At 41.4% G+C, this 19557-nt stretch overlaps 1 protein-coding gene and 8 non-coding genes across 10 annotated transcripts in view; all 9 read left to right on the forward strand.

Annotated features, from left to right (window-relative positions):
- Nucleotides 1-19557, forward strand: part of itpr3 (inositol 1,4,5-trisphosphate receptor, type 3) — a 91961-nt gene that overhangs the window by 48904 nt on the left and 23500 nt on the right. The window contains exons 21-35 of one of the 2 annotated variants that reach the window (XM_030055315.1): nt 6973-7117; nt 8344-8488; nt 8618-8832; nt 9338-9458; nt 12047-12101; nt 12458-12623; nt 13740-13907; nt 14332-14406; nt 14632-14751; nt 16381-16479; nt 16826-16948; nt 17357-17557; nt 18256-18371; nt 18544-18679; nt 19466-19557. The exon at nt 19466-19557 is cut by the window's right edge and continues 34 nt beyond it. In XM_030055315.1, coding sequence (XP_029911175.1) covers nt 6973-7117; nt 8344-8488; nt 8618-8832; nt 9338-9458; nt 12047-12101; nt 12458-12623; nt 13740-13907; nt 14332-14406; nt 14632-14751; nt 16381-16479; nt 16826-16948; nt 17357-17557; nt 18256-18371; nt 18544-18679; nt 19466-19557 — 1977 coding nt within the window. The remainder of the gene's footprint in view (nt 1-6972; nt 7118-8343; nt 8489-8617; nt 8833-9337; nt 9459-12046; nt 12102-12457; nt 12624-13739; nt 13908-14331; nt 14407-14631; nt 14752-16380; nt 16480-16825; nt 16949-17356; nt 17558-18255; nt 18372-18543; nt 18680-19465) is intronic. The other variant, XM_030055316.1, reaches the window with a different exon arrangement.
- On the forward strand, nt 143-215 carry trnak-uuu (transfer RNA lysine (anticodon UUU)). Its single transcript has one exon. It is a non-coding gene; the product is annotated as a tRNA-Lys (tRNA).
- trnak-uuu (transfer RNA lysine (anticodon UUU)) lies at nt 654-726 on the forward strand. The gene has a single exon. It is a non-coding gene; the product is annotated as a tRNA-Lys (tRNA).
- Nucleotides 1438-1510, forward strand: trnak-uuu (transfer RNA lysine (anticodon UUU)). The gene has a single exon. It is a non-coding gene; the product is annotated as a tRNA-Lys (tRNA).
- On the forward strand, nt 3144-3216 carry trnak-uuu (transfer RNA lysine (anticodon UUU)). Its single transcript has one exon. It is a non-coding gene; the product is annotated as a tRNA-Lys (tRNA).
- Nucleotides 3663-3735, forward strand: trnak-uuu (transfer RNA lysine (anticodon UUU)). Its single transcript has one exon. It is a non-coding gene; the product is annotated as a tRNA-Lys (tRNA).
- On the forward strand, nt 4382-4454 carry trnak-uuu (transfer RNA lysine (anticodon UUU)). Its single transcript has one exon. It is a non-coding gene; the product is annotated as a tRNA-Lys (tRNA).
- Nucleotides 5148-5220, forward strand: trnak-uuu (transfer RNA lysine (anticodon UUU)). Its single transcript has one exon. It is a non-coding gene; the product is annotated as a tRNA-Lys (tRNA).
- On the forward strand, nt 6192-6264 carry trnak-uuu (transfer RNA lysine (anticodon UUU)). The gene has a single exon. It is a non-coding gene; the product is annotated as a tRNA-Lys (tRNA).

The following is a 19557-nucleotide window of genomic DNA, read 5'->3' on the forward strand; positions in this document are numbered from 1 at the left end:
TTTTGACAGTTTTCATTGATTTAAAAAAAAAAAAAAAAAAAAAAAAAAAACAGTAATCCTGGTGGCTGTGAATTATGGATTTAACCCTGACAGAGGCTGTGTTTGACTGAGCAGATTATCAGATTATTGTTGCTTCTGCAGAGCCTGGATAGCTCAGTCGGTAGAGCATCAGACTTTTAATCTGAGGGTCCAGGGTTCAAGTCCCTGTTCAGGCGTCAAAATTTAACCCTTTCCCCTCAGAGCTCAGGGAACTTTCTCAAGACGCAGACGGAGAAACAGCTATGGGATTAAGAAGAAACATCATCTTGTGTTTATATGATAAAATAATCCAGTGTTCAGTCTGAGAAACAAACTAAAATTTTTTCTCATAATGTCAGAATTTCACAGTTTTTTTTTTTTTTTTTTTTTTTTTGTCATAAAGAGTTTTTTTTTCATTAATTTACCACTGAAATTTCAGAGAATATTCAAGATTTTTCTCTCCCAGATTTGTGACTTTGTAATCTCAGAATTTTAGAGTTTTTTCTCATAAATGTGTTTTTCTCATGAATTTACAACTTTAATCTCTAATCCTGGTGGCTGTAAATTACAGGATTAACACTGACAGACACTGTTTTGGGCCGAGCGGATTATCATCAGAATTTTTGCTCTGCAGAGCCTGGATAGCTCAGTCGGTAGAGCATCAGACTTTTAATCTGAGGGTCCAGGGTTCAAGTCCCTGTTCAGGCGTCACACTTTAATCCTTTCCGATCAGGGAACTTTCTCAAGACACAGACAGAGCGACAGCTGTGGGATTAAGGAATGAAATCATCTCATCTTTACATGTTAAAATAATCCAGTGTCCCAGTTCAACAAACAAACTCAGAATTTCAGAGGGTTTTTTTTGTTTTTGTTTCATAAATTTACCACCTAAATTTCGGAGAATATTCAACATTTTTCTCTCCTAGATTTGTAACTTCGTAATCTCAGAATTTTAGAGTTTTTTTCATGAATCTGTTTTTCTCATAAATTTATGACTTCATAACCTCAAAATTTTCCACATTTTGTCTTGTAAATTTGTGGCTTATAATCTCAGAGGAATTCTCAGAGTTTTTTTTTTTTTTATCATAAATTTGAGTTTTTCTCATGAATTTGCAACTTTAATCTCAGAATTTTAGAGTTTTTACCCAGAAATTTGTGACTTTATATTCTGAGAATTTTCAAGATTTTTTTTTTCTCATAAATTTACCACTTAAATCTCCAAGATAATTTCTCGTAAATTTGTGACTTTCATGTGGTAAATTGTCCTCTTAAGTCATATTTTTCGCAGCTAGTTGTTGTTATTTTGTAATTTTTCACTGATGAAAACCAGTAATCCTGGTGGCTGTGAATTACAGGATTAACGCTGACAGAAGCTGTTTTTGAACGAGCAGATTATCATCAGATTTTTTCTCCAGCAGAGCCTGGATAGCTCAGTCGGTAGAGCGTCAGACTTTTAATCTGAGGGTCCAGGGTTCAAGTCCCTGTTCAGGCGTCACATTTTAACACTTCCCCTCAGAGATCAGGGAACTTTCTCAAGGAAACTGAATCTGATCAACTAGACTTAGTTATATGTCCAGAAGACATTAGAGGCCCTATCTTACATCAGAGTCCCTAAACCTGTTATTTGGGCATTTAGCACGGCGTAAGAGGCGTTCCCCCGCAAAAGTTGCTATCTTGCACACCTGCCTTTATCCTTAAAACACCTGTGCTTCCTGTTATATTATGCATAGGCGTGTTTTGGGCGTTACGCCAGTTAAACCAATCAGTGTGCCAGGTGCCATTGCCTTTAAGAGCAGGATGCACTATGCCAAATCCACAAACCCTAACCCGTGATGGAGAGAGGAAGGTGGCGATTTAGTACTGTCTCTGCCATTTTCTCAGGGGTTCAGCTGAGGCTAAAGCAAGGTGGCTTTTTATAGGCGAGTTAATTGGGGAGGTGGAGCCGCATGTGCACGCCCACGTGTCCAAGTGGAGGCGCATTGGAGCCGCCTGGGCGCACTCTTGTAAAGGCCCAAATGGGATAGCAGGTGGGTTGGGGACCCGCTATACGCTTTCCCTAAAGTGTGTGGTCAAGATAGCTGCTAATTGCGTAATTCACGGGCAGTGGGTAGTGGCAGTGCGTAGGGCAGTGTGAAAGATAGAGCCCTTGGCCTCTTATCCAAGTCTTCATCCATCTTCATCAGTTCATGCCGTTCATTAGACCAGACTGCTAGTCTAACTAACTGGAGAGGAGCTCAGCTGTTCGACCTCAGTGGGTCTCCCCCCCAAACTCTCTCATGTTGACGGGTGGCGCTCGTTCGCGCTCCATTGAGTTGTAACGAGTGTCCTTACAGTGGTTGGAGACACATGAGGCCAGCTGTGAACGGCCTTGAGCTTTTGGGGCTGAGTTGTTGAATGAAAGGACAATGTTGCAGATGGAAGATAGCTGGTGGCGTAAAAATGGTCATCTTGTGTTTACATGGTAAAATATTCCAGTGTTGATTCAGCTGTGACACAACAGGTCAAACTTTCCTCTCTCTTAATCCACAGGCACAAACTCCTGAGTTTCTGTTTTCTTTGTTTTTCTGGGCAACAAACTGGGTGTGATGCTCCATCTCTTCAATTCATTACCAATTTCATATTCTGTGTTTTTTCTACAGTGCTTATACTAGAGTCCACTGAAGGGAGAAAAAAATTATGGAGCCAGGAGATTATTTTTCTTGTAAATGTGTGACTTTATAATCTCAGAACTTTTGAGGGTTTTCTTTTATCATAAATTTGTGAATCATTCTTATGAATTTACAACTTCAAGCTCAGAATTTCTGATTATTTTGCTCACAAATTTGCGACTTTATAATCTAAAAATTTTCAAGATGTTTTTCACATGAATTTGTGAGGTTTTTCTTGTGATTTTACCGCATAAATCTCAGAGAATATCTGAGATTTTTCTTCTTGTAAATTTCTTACTTTAATCTCATAAATTCTAGTACGCAGTCATATTTTTCACTGCTAGTTTTTGTTATTTTGTTAGTTTTTGCTGACAAAAATGAACCAGTAATCCTGGTGGCTTTGAATTACGGGATTAATGCTGACAGAAGCTATTTTTTACCGCCCCGAGATTATCATCAGATTTTTTGCCCTGCAGAGCCTGGATAGCTCAGTCGGTAGAGCATCAGACTTTTAATCTGAGGGTCCAGGGTTCAAGTCCCTGTTCAGGCGACAAACTTTAACCCTTTCCCCTCAGAGATCAGGGAACTTTCTCAAGACACAGACAGAGAGACAGCTATGGGATTAAGGAATGAAATCATCTCATTTTTTTATGCTAAAATAATCCAGTGTCCCAGTTCAACAAACAAACTCAGAACTTCTCAGATTTTTTCTCAGAATTTCAGAGGGTTTTTTTTGTCATAGTTTTTCTCATAAATTTACCACCTAAATTTCAGAGAATATTTTCAGATTTTTCTCTCCTAGATTTGTGACTTTGTAATCTCAGAATTTTAGAGTTTTTTCTCATGAATCTGTTTTTCTCATAAATTTATGACTTAAAGAAAAAAAACAAAACAAAAAAAAAAACAGTAATCCTGGTGGCTGTGAATTATGGATTTAACCCTGACAGAGGCTGTGTTTGACCGAGCAGATTATCAGATTATTTTTGCTTCAACAGAGCCTGGATAGCTCAGTCGGTAGAGCATCAGACTTTTAATCTGAGGGTCCAGGGTTCAAGTCCCTGTTCAGGCGTCATACTTTAACCCTTTCCCCTCAGGGATCAGGGAATTTACTCAAGACACAGACAGAGAGACAGGTATGAGATTAAGGAATGAAAATTATCTCATTTTTCTATGCTAAAATAATCCAGTTTCCCAGTTCAACAAACAAACAAACAAACAATTTCTCACAATGTTAGAGTTTTACAGGGTGTTTTTTGTCATAAAGAGTTTTCTCATAAAATTTCCACTTAAATTTCAGAGAATATCCAAGATTTTTCTCTTTACATTTGTGACTTTGGAATCTCAGAATTTTAGAGTTTTTTTTTTTCTCATAAATGTCTTTTTCTCATAAATTTATGACTTTAGAACCTCAGAATTTTCAATATTTTTTCTTGTAAATTTGTGGCTTCATAATCTCTGAAGAGTTCTCAGAGAATTTTTTTAAATCATAAATTTGAGTGAGTTTTTCTCATGAATTTACAACTTTAATCTCAGATATAATTTCTCGTTAATTTGCGACTTTCATGTGATAAATTCTCCTTTGCAATCATATTTTTTAGCTAGCAAGCTTTCACTGATGAAAACCAGTAATCCTGGTGGCTGTGAATTACAGGATTAACACTGACAGAGTCTGTGATTGGCCAAGCAGATTATCATCAGATTTTTTCTCCAGCATAGCCTGGATAGCTCAGTCGGTAGAGCATCAGACTTTTAATCTGAGGGTCCAGGGTTCAAGTCCCTGTTCAGGCGACAAACTTTTAACACTTTCTCCTCAGAGATCAGGGAACTTTCTCAAGACGCAGTCAGAGAGACAGCTATGGGATTAAGGAATGAAATCATCTCATCTTTCTATGCTAAAATAATCCAGTGTCCCAGTTCAACAAACAAACTCACAATTTCTCATAATCTCAGAATTTTACAGGGTATTTTTTTTTTTTGCCATAAAGAGTTTTTCTTATAAATTTTCCACTTAAATTTCAGAGAATATCCAAGATTTTTCTCCCCTGGATTTGTGACTTTGTAATCTCAGAATTCTAGAGTTTTTTTGTCTCATAAATGTGTTTTCTCATAAATGTATGACTTTAGAACCTCAAAATGTTAAAGACTTTTTTTTCTTGTAAATTTGTGGCTTTATAATCTCTGAAAATTTCTCAGAGATTTTTTTTAAATCATAAATTTGAGTGAGTTCTTCTGATGAATTTACAACTTTAATCTCAGAGTTTGAGTTTTTTTTCTCGTACATTTACCACTTAAATCTCAGATATAATTTCTCATTAATTTGCGACTTTCATATGATAAATTCTCCTCTGCAGTCATATTTTTCAGCTAGCAAGTTTTCACTGATGAAAACCAGTAATCCTGGTGGCTGTGTATTAAAGGATTAACACTGACAGAGTCTGTGATTGGCCGAGCAGATTATCGTCAGATTTTTTGCCCTCCAGAGCCTGGATAGCTCAGTCAGTAGAGCATCAGACTTTTAATCTGAGGGTCCAGGGTTCAAGTCCCTGTTCAGGCGTCAAACTTTAACCCTTTCCCCTCAGGGATCAGGGAACTTTCTCAAGACGCATACAGAGAGACAGCTGTGGGATTAAGGAATGAAATCATCTCATTTTTCTATGCTAAAATAATCCAGTGTCCCAGTCCAGGGGTTTCTGAGATTTTTTCTCATGACATCAGAATTTTAGAGGGTATTTTGTCAGAAAGAGTTTTTCTCATAAATTTATCACTTAAATTTCAGAGAATATCCAAGATTTGTCTCTCCTAGATTTGTGACTTTGTAATCTCAGAATTTTAGAGTTTTTTTCTCATGAATCTGTTTTTCCTCATAAATTTATGACTTTATAACCTCCAAATTTTCAAGATTTTTTTCTTGTAAATTTGTGGCTTTGTAATCTCAGAAGATTAGTCAGATTTTTTTTTCATAAATGTTTTTTCTCATGAATTTACAACTTTACTCTCAGAATTTTTGAGTTTTTACCCAGAATTTTTTGACTTTATATTCTGAGAATTTTTTAAAGATTTTTTTCTCATAAAAATTTTGTGATAAATTAAATTAAATTTGCGACTTTCATGTGATAACTTGTCCTCTAATGTCATGTTTTCATAGCTAGTTGTTGTTATGTCGTAAGTTTTCACTGATGAAAACCAGTAATCCTGGTGGCTGTGAATTTCAGGATTAACGCTGACAGACACAAACACTTTCCCCTCAGAGATCAGGGAACCTTCTCAAGACGCAGACAGAGAATCCAGTGTCCCAGTTCAACAAACAAATTTTCAATTTCTCATGATGTCAAAAATTTACAGGGTGTTTTTTTGTCATGAACAGTTTTTCTTATAAATTTTCCACTTAAATTTCGGAGAATATCCAAGATTTTTCTCTCCTAGATTTGTGACTTTGTAATCCTGGTTGCTGTGAATTTCAGGATTAACGCTGACAGACACTGTTTTGGGCTGAGCGGATTATCATCAGATTTTTTGTCCTGCAGAGCCTGGATAGCTCAGTCGGTAGAGCATCAGACTTTTAATCTGAGGGTCCCGGGTTCAAGTCCCTGTTCAGGCGTCACACTTTAACGCATTCCCCTCAGAGATCAGAGAACTTTCTCAAGACACAGACAGAGCAACAGCTGTGGGATTAAGAACAAGTTTCATGTCATGTTTACATGCTAAAGAAATACCTATCCCAGTTTTATCTCTTTCTAATATCTGATGCAGAAACTCCTGAACTCTTTCTGTATGTTTCTGTTTGCTTTGTTGTTCAAACTCTTCATCGTCATGAAGAGTCTTCATTTCATTACTAATTTCATGTTCTATGTTTGGGCCCATGTTCTGTTTGTCTTTCTCCCTGATGAATCCTGTTATGTTCATTCTGTATAATCTAATTTAATTTAATGTAATCTAGATGTGATGCTGCAGTAAACAGGTTACATGACTTTTGTAGATGCTCGGTCATAAGTTGGTGATTGCTTGAGACACCATGTGATAATTTTGATTAAAATAACTTGGAGACATCCCCCTTTTCCACCGACGAAGAACCGGCTCTGTTCTGCGCCAAATTTTGGAGTGTTCTTTGCATTTCCACCAAATATGGATTGGCTTCCTAATGGAGAAGTTTGTTCTCAGCTGGTCAAAACGTGGACTGGTTCCTCAGTTTGCACTTTGGTTCCAAGAATCTGGAGCCAAACCAATTCAGTTTTTTTTTTTTTGGCAGAGAAGGCAGGTAACTCTTAACGGTGCAGTCTGTAAAGTTTGTTGTGTTTCTGATCCTCAGTTACGACTCCAACATGGACGACAGCAGAGACAACAAGAAGAACCGTTTCTCCAGCACCATGGCGTTCATGGAGGAGTACCTGAACAACGTGCTGATCGACGAGCTGCCCTTCCACAACGAGGAGAAGAACAAGCTCACGTATGAGGTCGGGCCAAACTCTCCTCTTCTTCTCTTGTTGTGCAGAGGAGGGAGGTTGTTTCCTCTGTTCCTAGAGAATGGCACATTATCCCTCTAAAGCCACTTTTCCATTGTATGCAGCACAACAATGAAGATAGTTATTTATTTTCTTTGCCCTGTCACTCTGGAAGCAAGGAGCTCCAGGGAGTGAGTTTGCAGATGTTTTCACCAGTGATATCAGGGTGGAAGAAGAAGTTGTAGTTGTAGAAAATCAACCAACTTGCTGACAGCTACACGCTGATCCAGAGGACACCTTACAAGGCCCCCTTTGAAAAAAAAAGGCAGTGGGTGTGGCCTGTGAGGAAGTGGGCGTGGCATGACCAGTGTGGGAAGTTAATATGCCGATGTCTGTGTAGGTTCTCAGTCATCCAGATCATGGTTCTTCACATAGAGCTGAATCGAGGTCAGCTGGACTGTTTGTAGATTCTTGAGGACGTTTCACTTCTGATCCAAGAAGCTTCTTCACTTCTGAGGAACTGTTCTTCGGTTCTTGGATGGAGAATGGAAGAAGCTTCTTGGGATTCTTGGATTCTTGGAAACATCTCATCATTAGTTTGTGTTCCTCAGCCCAGAGCAAACCATCAAAGTTTTGGGGTGTTACCCTAACCCATTGAGAAGTTGTGTGGCTTTTTTAGCTATGCCCCGCCCACGGCCACGCCCCCGTTTGACTGAATGGCCCGAAAAGCGAATCATGGTTTCTGTGGCTTCAAACACCAAACATCACACAGACAAGAAAATGATGGGGTACAAATAAAGTAATTACAGGATAATAAAACCAAATTCTGGGGACTTAATAGGTGACAATTTTGTAATAATAATTTAAGTGATTATTATGATGTGACTATCGTTGTATTGATGACAGACCACGAAACATGAATGCAGGGTAATTTCTGGAGGTCTTGTTGCTTGTTACCTAATGGTTGGTTTCCTGTAAAATAAAGTGATGCTTGTTAACCCAAAACTACAAAAGAGTTACACCATAACTACTCAGGAAGTGCCTCATTATTACAAAACTGTAACCTCTTTGTAACCAGAATTTGGTTTTAATACCTCTGTAATTATCCTGTAATTACAAAATAATTACACTGTACATGATTTCAGGCTGTAAAAATAATCCCTGCAAAAAGTTTTACACCCATCACTGACTTGATTGTATTTCCCTCTCTCTCCATCTCTCTCTCTCTCTCTCTCCAGGTGGTGAGTCTTGCTCGCCATCTGATCTACTTTGGTTTCTACAGTTTCTTCGAGCTGCTCCGACTCACCAGGACTCTGCTGGGCATCATCGACTGTATTCCCAACCCCGCTCACACAGGACTGATGTTCCACGACGACGGATCGGGTACGTAACCCGGCTCTGCTCCTGGATGAAAGATGGAATCAAAAATAATAGATTATAAAAATAAATGATGTAAATATTTTCTTTATGGTTTTTTGTTTCCCGTCTCTGCCTCTCGCTGTGTCTCTGAAGGGAAGAACGTGAAGCGCTCGATCCACGGGATGGGCCAGATGATGTCCACCATGGTCCTCAACAGGAAGCAGTCCATATTTGGCGGAGCGGTGGGCCGAGGGGCGGGGCTGGGGGCGGGGCTTGTGCTTGACGGACAGAGAGCCAGTAAAGACAGCATCGACAAGATGGACCTGACGGTGATGGACACCAAGCTGAAGATACTGGAGATACTGCAGGTTCAAATACTAAACAGTAAACTTTATTTAAACTAGATAAGACGCTGAAGACACTACAGGTACATCAAATAAAATACATTTTATTTAAACTAAAACTACTGTCACTATCACAGGTAATTTACTATAATATATCCTTAATCTTTATTAACCCTAGAAAATAAAAGATGTTTCACATACCTGATGAAACTACTAAATTAAACATTATTTAATCTAGACGTGATACGCACTAAAGTAAACTTTATTTAGAATAATGAACCTCCCTGCTCTGTAGCTGCTGGCCCCGCCCACAAGACACGCCCACAAACAGACAGGAAGAGTTCATACTGAACACAGACTGAGAGGAGACTCTGATTAGTTGGAGATTTTGAGCTGAAAAAAGTTTAATATTTCACTTTCATCTGAACTGAACCTTCCTCCTCCTCCTCCTCCTCCTCCTCCTCTTCCTCCTCCTCCTCCTCCTCCTCTTCTTCTTCCTCCCTCTCTTCCTCTTCCTCCTCCTCCTCAGTTCATCCTGAACGTACGTCTGGATTATCGTCTCTCCTTCCTGCTCTCCGTCTTTAAAAAAGAGTTTGTGGATGTTTATCCCATGGCCGACGCCGACGCCACCACCAACATGGAGCAAGCAGGTACACACACACACACACACACACACACACACACAGACACACACAGACACAACAGTGCATGATAAACTTGTATGTTATCCTTTGCCTCATTGCTGCCAGATGTGCCCGTCACCACGGAAACAACAGGTAGAAATCAGATTCATCTGTAATTTGAGAATTTGTAATCTGTGTTACACTAAACTGGTATGAGGTTATGTTATCATCTCATCTCTCTCTCTGTCGTGTAAGAGGACATTTTTTTTCCCAAAATACACACTACAGTGTGTGATAAAAGTGTGTATTATTCTTTGCCCTGTTGCTATCAGACGACCCCGTCACCACGGAAACAACAGGTAGAAAGCAGATTAATCTGTAATTCCTGAGTTAATGGTGACTTTAGAAATGTCAAACTAAACTTTAATATTGTAAGAGGACATCTTTCACAACAAACACACACATACACACACACTCCAGTACATGATAAAAGTGTGTATTATTCTTTGCCCTGTTGCTGCCAGACGTCCCCGTCACCATGGAAACAACAGGTAGAAACCAAATTAATCTGTAATTCCTGAGTTAATGGTGACTTTAGAAATGTTAAACTAAACTTTAATATTAATATTAATAAATAAATAATAAATATTAATTAATTAATATTAATTAAGAGGACATTTTTCACAAACACACACACACACACACTCTTGTATATGATAAAAATATGTGTTATTTCTTTGCCCCATTGCTACCAGACGTCCCCGTCACCGCGGAAACAACAGGTAGAAACCAGATTAATCTGTAGTTCTTGAGGGAACAGTGACTTTAGAATCTGTTCCACTAAACTGTGGCATTGAGTTTATATTATTATAGTGTCATGAAAGGGGACATTTTCCACAAATACATACACACACTCCAGTGCATGATAAAAGTGTGTGTTGTTCTTTGCCCTGTTGCTGCCAGATGTCCCCGTTACCACGGAAACAACAGGTAGAAACCAGATTAATGTGTAATTCCTGAAGGAATGCTGACTTTAGAAATTATGTTATACTAAAGTTTATTATTATAGAAGGATATTTTCACAAACACACGGACACCAGTTTATGATAAACTTGTGTATTATCCTTTGCCTTGTTGCTGCCAGATGTTCCCGTCACCACGGAAACAACAGATAGAAATCAGATTAATCTGTAATTCTGGAAGAAATGTAGAAACTGTGTCACACTAAACTTTGGTATTTTTGTTTGTCTTAGTGTAGTGCACACTCACACACACACACACTACAGTGTATGATAATAGTGTGTGTTGCTCTTTGCCCTGTTGCTGCCAGATGTTCCCGTCACCACGGAAACAACAGGTAGAAATCAGATTAACCTGTAATCCCTGAGAGAATGGTGACTTTATAAACCATGTTATACTAAACTGTGGCATTGAGTTTATGTTTTTGTAGTGTCATTTAAAAGGACATTTTTCACACACACACACACACACACACACACACACTGTTACTATGTTAAAAGTGTGTGTTATTGTCTTCCTCATCGCTGCCAGACGTTCCCGTCACCACGGAAAGAAGAGGTAGAAACCAGATTAATCTGTAATTCCTAATCTCTGGTGTTGTGTGTGTATTGTGGTTAGCGGTGAGGTTATCCCAGAAAACAAACTGGATTTTTATTTGCATTCAAAATTTCTCACCAAAATGCGTCATTTGCATCCTTGAGGTCTAATAAACATGTTGAATGCATTTCCTGCACGACAGATATTTGCAAAACATTATTTTGCATCAGTAAGAATGTTTTCCTGTTTACATCAGCCCGTGTTTGCTGCCCCCTTGTGGCTGCTGGAGGAACACGGGACGTAAACAAATTGTGAACCTCAGCCTGGTTCCAGAAACGTGAATCCCACGTTCTGTTTCAGAAAAATAATCCCAGTGATTCACCGGGTCTGTGATTTCTCGGTTGAAAAACTGAGCCGCTCAGCACCGGTGCAAGGCGGGATGAACGTTAATGACATCATCAAGCTGTGCCAGAGCCAGAGAGGTCATAGCATGTCAGCTAACACTGGCTAACAGCTCGAGAAGATGGATGATAAAATTTAAAATTTAAAAAGTTGATTTAAGTAAATTCAAACTAAAAACAGTCAAACCAGAGCAGGGCAGTGGCTGAGTGGCTTGTTGATGAATTAAATCAAACTTTTGTCAAAAACATCTTCCGCTCTCAGAAATGCTAGAATCAACCCGACTGGTCAAAATATTTTTCATCGACTTTTTGTCAGTGGTTTGCGTTTATCTGTTTGTGTGTTTTTATGTGTATCTTATGCACGGGTGTCCATATTTATAATTTTTATGTACCGTGTTCTTCATATGTTCTATATTTTCATCTCTTGCACGCCTCAGGTGGTCATTGATGTCTCTGTATTTTCTCTGTATGTTTTGTAATGCCCTTGTCAAGCACTGTGTCACACCTGTAGTGCTATACTAATACATTTCAGTGGCTTACCTACTGACAGGTGGTCACAGACTCCATCAGGTCATTCAGTCCGTGTCATCAGTTTAGACCTGGATCCAGTGTCGCTCCTGTTGGTTATTAATATGTCTCTGTTTCGACCCTCTGCAGCCGCGCTCAACCTGCAGCACATCGGGGAGCAGGCCGAGGCCATGTTCGGAGTCGGGTGCGTTCAACACCGTCACACTGTTTTTACCTCAGCAGCAATCAAAGTTCAGGTGTAAAAATCTGCTTCAGTGGCAGCAAAAATGTGTGATTTAAAATGTTGTGGTGTTTTCCACGTTATTCTAAAAGGACGAGGTTTCAAACGAGGTTTCAAACCAGATTCCTTGAAGGTGAGGAATGAGAAATAACAGCGAGAAACAAAGAGACAGCAGATTCCTCTTCTCCTCTGTGGGAATGGAAACACAGTTTGTCACAAGGACAGCAACATGAGTCGATGTAATTACTTGCTTCCACACTTGACATTGTGTTTTGTGTGTGTGTGTGTGTGTGTGTGTGTGTGTGTGTGTGTGTGTGCAGGAAGGGGAACAGCATCCTGGAGGTGGATGACGAGGGCGGCCGGATGTTCCTGCGGGTTCTGATCCACCTGACGATGCACGACTATCCTCCTCTGGTGTCTGGAGCTCTGCAGCTGCTGTTCAAACATTTCAGCCAGAGACAGGAGGTCCTGCACACCTTCAAACAGGTGCACACACACACACACACACACACACACACACACACACACACACACACACACACACACACACACACACACACACACGTCTATCCCTCACTCTCTCTCACTGTAATAATAATATCTATTTCTATCTATTTCACAACATACTGGCTTTGGAAAACTGTCATTAACTTTTGGTGTAATTTGTCAAATTTCAAACTGCAGTTTTGGAAAAAAAATTGCATTTATCTTGTGTTATTTTATGTGCATGATGAAGTCCTAAATAAGAAGTTCTTGATTTTTACAAGACATTTTAGTGACACCCAGTGGTGGTAAATAGTAATGCAGGTAATGTGTCTTGTGTTCTGTGGTGTGAACGCTGCGTTCAGGTACGACGGCAGATTAGGGGGGAAAAAACAGAGCCAGGGGCAGAGTAATAATCCAAGGAAAAACTCATTATTTCTGAGATTAAAGTTTTAAATTTACGAGAAAATAAGTCAGATTTGGAATAAAAATCTCAGAAATTCTCTGAGATTTAAGTGCTAAATTTATGATTCAAATTGTGACTTAAATTTTTTAAGTTCAAAATATCTGAGATGATAAAGTGACAAATTTATGATAAAAAAAAAAAAACAGAACAACTCAGAAAACCAAAAACAAAGCAAAAACAAGCATCTGCCGTCATGGAAACCAGGGGGGTTAGGGTTAAAAATTCTTTAGTTTAACATTGTTCCTCCAAAAAGTCAAATTTCCCTTAACGAAGAAAACCTTGTGTGTAGCTGGAAAATATGAATATACATTTTTAATTCATCCTGTGGATTCTGAAGTCCAAAGCCAGTCGACTGTCGTCCGCCCGCAGCGCTGGGGGTTCGGTTTAAACCAGGGGTCACCAATCATGTGCCATGGAGGGCCGAGAGGCTGCAGGTTTTCATTCCAACCAAGACCTCCACCAGGTGATTTCACTGATCACCTCACCTTGTATCAGAAAGGAGGAGCTAATCAGTGAAATCACCTGGTGGAGGTCTTGGTTGGAATGAAAACCTGCAGCCTCTCGGCCCTCCATGGCACATGATTGGTGACCCCTGGTTTAAACCCTCGGCTGAGCTGAAGACAGTGTTTGCTGGTTTTGTGAAACGCCTGCAGGTCCAGCTGCTGATCTCGGCTCAGGACGTGGAGAACTACAAGCTGATCAAGGCGGATCTGGATCGACTGCGGATGCTGGTGGAGAAGTCGGAGCTGTGGGTGGAGAAGAAGAGCGCCGGAGGAGGAGAGGGCAAAAAGGACAAGAAAGACAAGAAGGAGAAAGGAGAGGTGAGGAGGAATGACACGGTCGCCTCGGTCGAAAGGCAAAAAAAAAAAAAAATCCAAAGTGCAGTTTTTCTGGCATGACGAAGGACAGGAAGTGCAGAGGTGAAGCCAAATGGCATTCACCTTTCTCATTACTACTGATTCAATATTTTTCACTTATTGAACACTGCCAGGCCGCTGTTGTAAAAAAGAATTTGTTCCTAATGACTTGATTGATTTAACAAAAGTTAATTTAAAAAAAGCATTATCTCTCCACTTAAATGAGCATTAAGCTACTTGATGGCCTGATTTCCAGAGATTTCTGACCAGCTGAGAGAGTTTTGAGTGTCTCGTTGCTTAATGTCGCCGTATTAAAGCTGCAGGAAATCTGTAAACAGTATGACATGCAATGGATGTTTGTGTGATTCTTGCTGTGTCTGTCCTGCAGGGGGCGTCAGAGGAAATGACGCCCAAGAAGGACAAACTGGAGAAGAGCAGCGAGAACTACCAGAAAGTCAAAGAGGTCAGAACGATGCTCCCTTTCCCTCCAAGTGCAAACATACAGTCCATACAGTTTGTAGGTCATGGCGTCTCTGAAACACAAAGTCACTTTATTACAACGTGCTGTCATACATTTTCTTTTATCAAAAATCTGCAGCTCCTGCAATTTAGCTCCCGTGAGTCTGAGATAATATCATGTGTGGTCATTTTGCCTGTCCACTCTAATGATCTAATGTGTCCTGTGCAGATCCTGGAGCGGCTGAATAAGATGTGCAGCAGCGGCGTTTGGAAGAAGCAGCAGAGGCTGCTGAAGAACATGGGCGCTCATAAAGTCATGTTGGACCTGCTGCAGGTCTCCTACGACCAGGTCAGACAGCTTCACACAGGTTACAGATGCTTTACCACAGGGGCCAAGGTGACTCACCTGGTAGAGCGCGCACCGCCGGTCACGGCTGAGTCCTGACCGTAGCGTCCCGGGTTCGAATCCGAGCCCCGGCCGTTTGCTGCAGGTCGTCCCCTCTCTGTTCCCTGCCCCCCCGTCTCTCTCTTACTGAATTAAACATGGCAATACCATGTTAAGGCAACCAGTCACCCAGGCCTTAATGAGGATTTTGACCTCTCTTCTTATCTCTAATGAATGTTTTGTTTATGTTAGTCAGAGTATATCATTTGTTTTTTTACTCACTTGCTTCCATTATTTTCTGAATATAAGTAGGACAGATGTTAGAATTTGTTTTTCAGCCCTCCCACCTATGGGTGTGGACATATGTCTATAACTTCCTCCTTTTGTCTTCCCATTCTTGAGAAAGGCCGCATATCCGAAACATGTCGGTGGTTTTAATGATTAAGCCCTATTAATTAAAGGCCTTTTAAACCTATTAATTCACTTGAGTGCCTGGATTTCACTCTTTTTTCCTAAATAGAGTCAGTATAGAGTAAGTATAGCAGTGTAAACAGAGTAGATTTTGGCTTTCAGACAGTTAAATTATCGCTGCATGAACCTGTAAGAAGTATTTTATTGCTGCAGCTCCATGTCCTGTCGGCTGGTTTCCTCTCTAACAGCAGCTCATCTGATGTTCTGCATGGAAAAGCCTCTCCTGCACAGGAACTAGAGCTCCAGCTGTCAGATAAATGTAGTGCAGGGGAAAGTACAAGATTTCCTCTGAAATGTAGAAAGTCTCACTGAACAGAAACATTCAAGAAAAGAGACCAGAACTGGACAAAAAAAAAAAAGAAAAGAAAAAAAAAACAAAAAAAAAACAATTAGGAAATAAACAGTAAAAAAAATGTATGTATGTGTGTAAAGTAAGAAGGATAAATATGAATGATAAAATAGTCACAGTACATTCTTCTATAGATAGTTCAGACCAGGTCACGTCAGGTCAGATGTTTTGCATGTTGGTGGGAGATAAAGACAAGCCTGACGCTGAGTTATTTAGCAGAGTTTAGTTCTTTGATGGCGCTCGGGTAGAAAATTGTGGGTGATGATAGACCTGTAGCGCCTCCCAGAGGCCGGCAGAGTGAAAAGGTGGTTGCCTGGGTGAGATGAGTCCTCGGTGATGTTTGTGGCCCGGCGTGGACATCGGGTTCTGTGTTTGTCCTCAAGCGAAAGTGGCTGTGATGTTCTGTGCTGCGGGCCAACCTCAGCAGGAAGTGAGTTTCAACAGAGCAGGGACAGCACCGCAGATTACCCTGAAATATGGCGGTATTATTTTAAGGCTATATCGCCCGGCCCTAGTTGAGCGCCAGGCTGTTGATGGAGCACCATGTTGATCACCACTGTGCATCAGTCCTACCACTGTGGTGTCGTCTGCAAACTTTATGACTGTGTTTGTGCTGTGGGTTGGTGCGCAGGCGTGAGTATAGGTGATGGAGAAGACAGGAGGGCCCAGCACGGAGCCCTGCGGAGCTCCAGTGCTGAGAGACAGGGTCGGGACTGTGGTCGGTTTGTTAAAAAGTCCTTCATCCATCTGCATGTGTGCTGACTGACACCCAGGTCGAACAGTTTGGTCACCATTCTGCTGGGGATGATCGTGTTGAGCGCGGCGCTAAAATCCACGAACAGCAACCGCACGTATGTCCCCAGGTGCTCCAGGTGAGTCAGTGCAGCGTGGAGAGCCGGGTTGATGGCATCTTCTGTTGACCGGCTGGCTCTCTAGGCAAATTGGTGTTGGTCCAGGGTGGGTGGAAGTGAAGATTTCATGTCCCTCTCAAAGCACTTCATTACAGTGGAGCCACAGATACAGATTCCTTCAAATGCTAAATTTCCTCTCTCCCTCTCTGTCTCTGTCTCTCTCTCTCTCTCTCTCTCTCTCTCTCTCTCTCTCTCTCTCTCTCTCTCTCTCTCTCTCCCCTCTCTCTCTCCTCTCTCCCCCCTCTCTCTCTCTCTCTCTCTCTCTCTCTCTCTCTCTCTCTCTCTCTCTCTCTCTGTCTGTCTGCAGAACGATGTGAAGATGCAGGAGATCATCCGCTACACACATCTGTTCCTGCAGAAGTTCTGCATGGGGAACCAGGAGAACCAGGCTCTGCTGCACAAGAACCTCAACCTCTTCCTCAACCCCGGGGTGAGAAACCACTCGTCTGTCCATGTGTCCATCTGCCCATCCATACCAGAACCTCAACCCCTCCCCTACACCTCTCTGCCATTTGTCATTTCCATTGGGTTGATACTTGCATTGGATGGCTGTTTTCAGTTTGTTTGAACATTGTATCGTCCCCATCAAATAAACCATAAAATAAATAATGTTTAGAGGGAAACAGTGAGTTGTTCTGGTTGGTTGGTTGCTTACTCAAATGCAAATGAAGGCCTGATTGGAAGTGAGTCGAGGCCACCCTTTCTTGGTGATCTCAGCCTGCTTGTTTTGTCCCATCCGAACTGATCTTTGGGTGGAGAAGCTGCTGATTTCGAAACAACCACTCCCGATGTGAAGGTACAGTTAAAAAAAACACTGATATGCGCCTCCTCCCCACAGCTGCTGGAGGCGGAGACGGTGCAGCACATCTTCAGTAACAACTACCAGCTGTGCAGCGAGATCTCCGAGGGCGTCCTGCAGCACTTCATCCACTGCCTGGCCACGCACGGCCGCCACGTCCAGTACCTCAACTTCCTGCACACCATCATCAAGGCCGAGGGCAAGTACGTCAAGAAGTGCCAGGACATGATCATGACCGAGGTGAGGAGGAGGCAGTGGGGCTGATGGGGTTCTTGTTTTGTGTTCTCGCCACTGATGATGTTTGTGTACCTTTGGTTAGCGCAAAATCTTCTGGTGAACTTTTCGTGAATTAATTAAACAGTCCAGTCTTGGGTCAAGGATTACTTGATTAGATTATGGTGGTGTCTGTCTGTATGACTGTACTTGTGCAGTGGGTTGGTGTGTGGGTGTAGACCAGGGGTGTCAAACTCGTGCCATGGAGGGCCAAGAGGCTGCAGGTTTTCATTCCAACCAAAAACTCCACCAGATGATTTCACTGATCACCCTACCTCCAAACAGAGAGGCGGGACTAATCAGTGAAATCACCTGGTGGAGTTGTTGGTTGGAATGGAAACCTGCAGCCTCTTGGCCCTCCATGGCACGAGTTTGACACCTGTGGTGTAGACGGTGTAGAAGAGAAGAAGGCCCAGCACGCCGCCCTGCGGAGCTCCACCGATAATACTCATCAGTGGATATGATCGTTTTTTTTAGCCACCACTAAATGAGGAAGAGATTCGATTTGAAATCCTAAGGGAATGTTTTGGCAATGTTCTCATGGCCAAGAAATCAATCAAATTTTGTATTGAAGTTAGTCAGCTGTTTGCTGTTGGTGGCGGTTATTTCTTGACGTTTTCTTCTCTTTTCTGTCTCCTCCCTTCATTTCACCTTTTTGTTCCCAGTTGACGAACGCAGGTGAGGATGTGGTCGTCTTCTATAATGACAAGACCTCCTTCGCCACCATGCTGGAGCTGATGGCGGAGAGCAGGGAGGGCGTCGGCGAGAGCAGCCCGCTCAGGTAACCGTGGCAACCTTGTAATTGTTCTTCAAACGGTAACCACAGTCAGCACAGACACTGACGCTATTATTTCATGAGTAATATCCTCAGTCGTTTACAGTGACAGTTGTGGTTCTTCTTATTCTCTCTGTCTCTCTCTCTCTCTCTCTCTCTCTCCCTCTCTCTCTCTCAGGTATCACATCTCTCTGGTGGAGCTGCTGGCGGCCTGTGCGGAGGGGAAGAACGTTTACACTGAAATCAAATGTACGTCGCTGCTGCCGCTGGAGGACGTGGTCAGAGTGGTGACGCACGAGGACTGCATCACCGAGGTGTGTGTGTGTGTGTGTGTGTGTGTGTGTGTGTGTGTTCTGCATAAACATGGTGTATGTAAATACAGCGGTGGAAAAAAGCTTTCAGACACCCTTAAAATTTTACACAATCTCACAATCTCAAATATTATCATGAAATATTTGTGGAAAAATCTTTCTTGTGTTTCAAAAGGTGTGGCTGCATTAGGCAGATACAAACAAATACAAATGATATTTTTTTGTTTATTGTTTACAAGAAAAACTAAGCAAACTAAATAGTTGACAGTGTAATCTTTATCTTCAGGTGTGTTTCCTGCGTTAGGTTCCTTGTTTTAGCCATTTTTGTGTCTGAAGAACTTTCAGATGTGCTGGCTTTATATAGACACCAAGCTTGGCAACAAAAATTATGTCTTTTAATGAAAAGAACCTCCTTCATCACTGGTACCAAAATGACACAATACTCCAAATTTCTTATGTATTTTTATGGAACCAATCAATTTGAAGTTTTTAATGGCTTTTTAAGGATTTGTTTAGTATTTTGGCTGTGACTGGACTCAAAGAAATTGCACTTGAAGACCTAAGAATGATTCTTAATGCAATATTTCACAAATACATGGGGGGTCCCAAAACTTTTTTCCACCACTGTATTTTCATCCACTGCTACCCCATGTGACAACTCTGTCTTTATGGAGGATGAAGTTAAGGTGAACTCCAGTAATTAAACTAACAGCTGTCTCACCCCTGTCTGTCTGTCTGTCTGTCTGTCTGTCTCTCTCTCTCTCTCTGTCTCTCTGTCTGTCTGTCCAGGTGAAGGTGGCCTATGTGAACTTTGTGAATCACTGCTACGTGGACACTGAGGTGGAGATGAAGGAGATTTACACGTCCAACCACATCTGGAA

This window comes from Myripristis murdjan, chromosome 7 (genome assembly GCF_902150065.1).
Source record: "Myripristis murdjan chromosome 7, fMyrMur1.1, whole genome shotgun sequence".
Taxonomy (NCBI): Eukaryota; Metazoa; Chordata; class Actinopteri; order Holocentriformes; family Holocentridae; genus Myripristis; species Myripristis murdjan.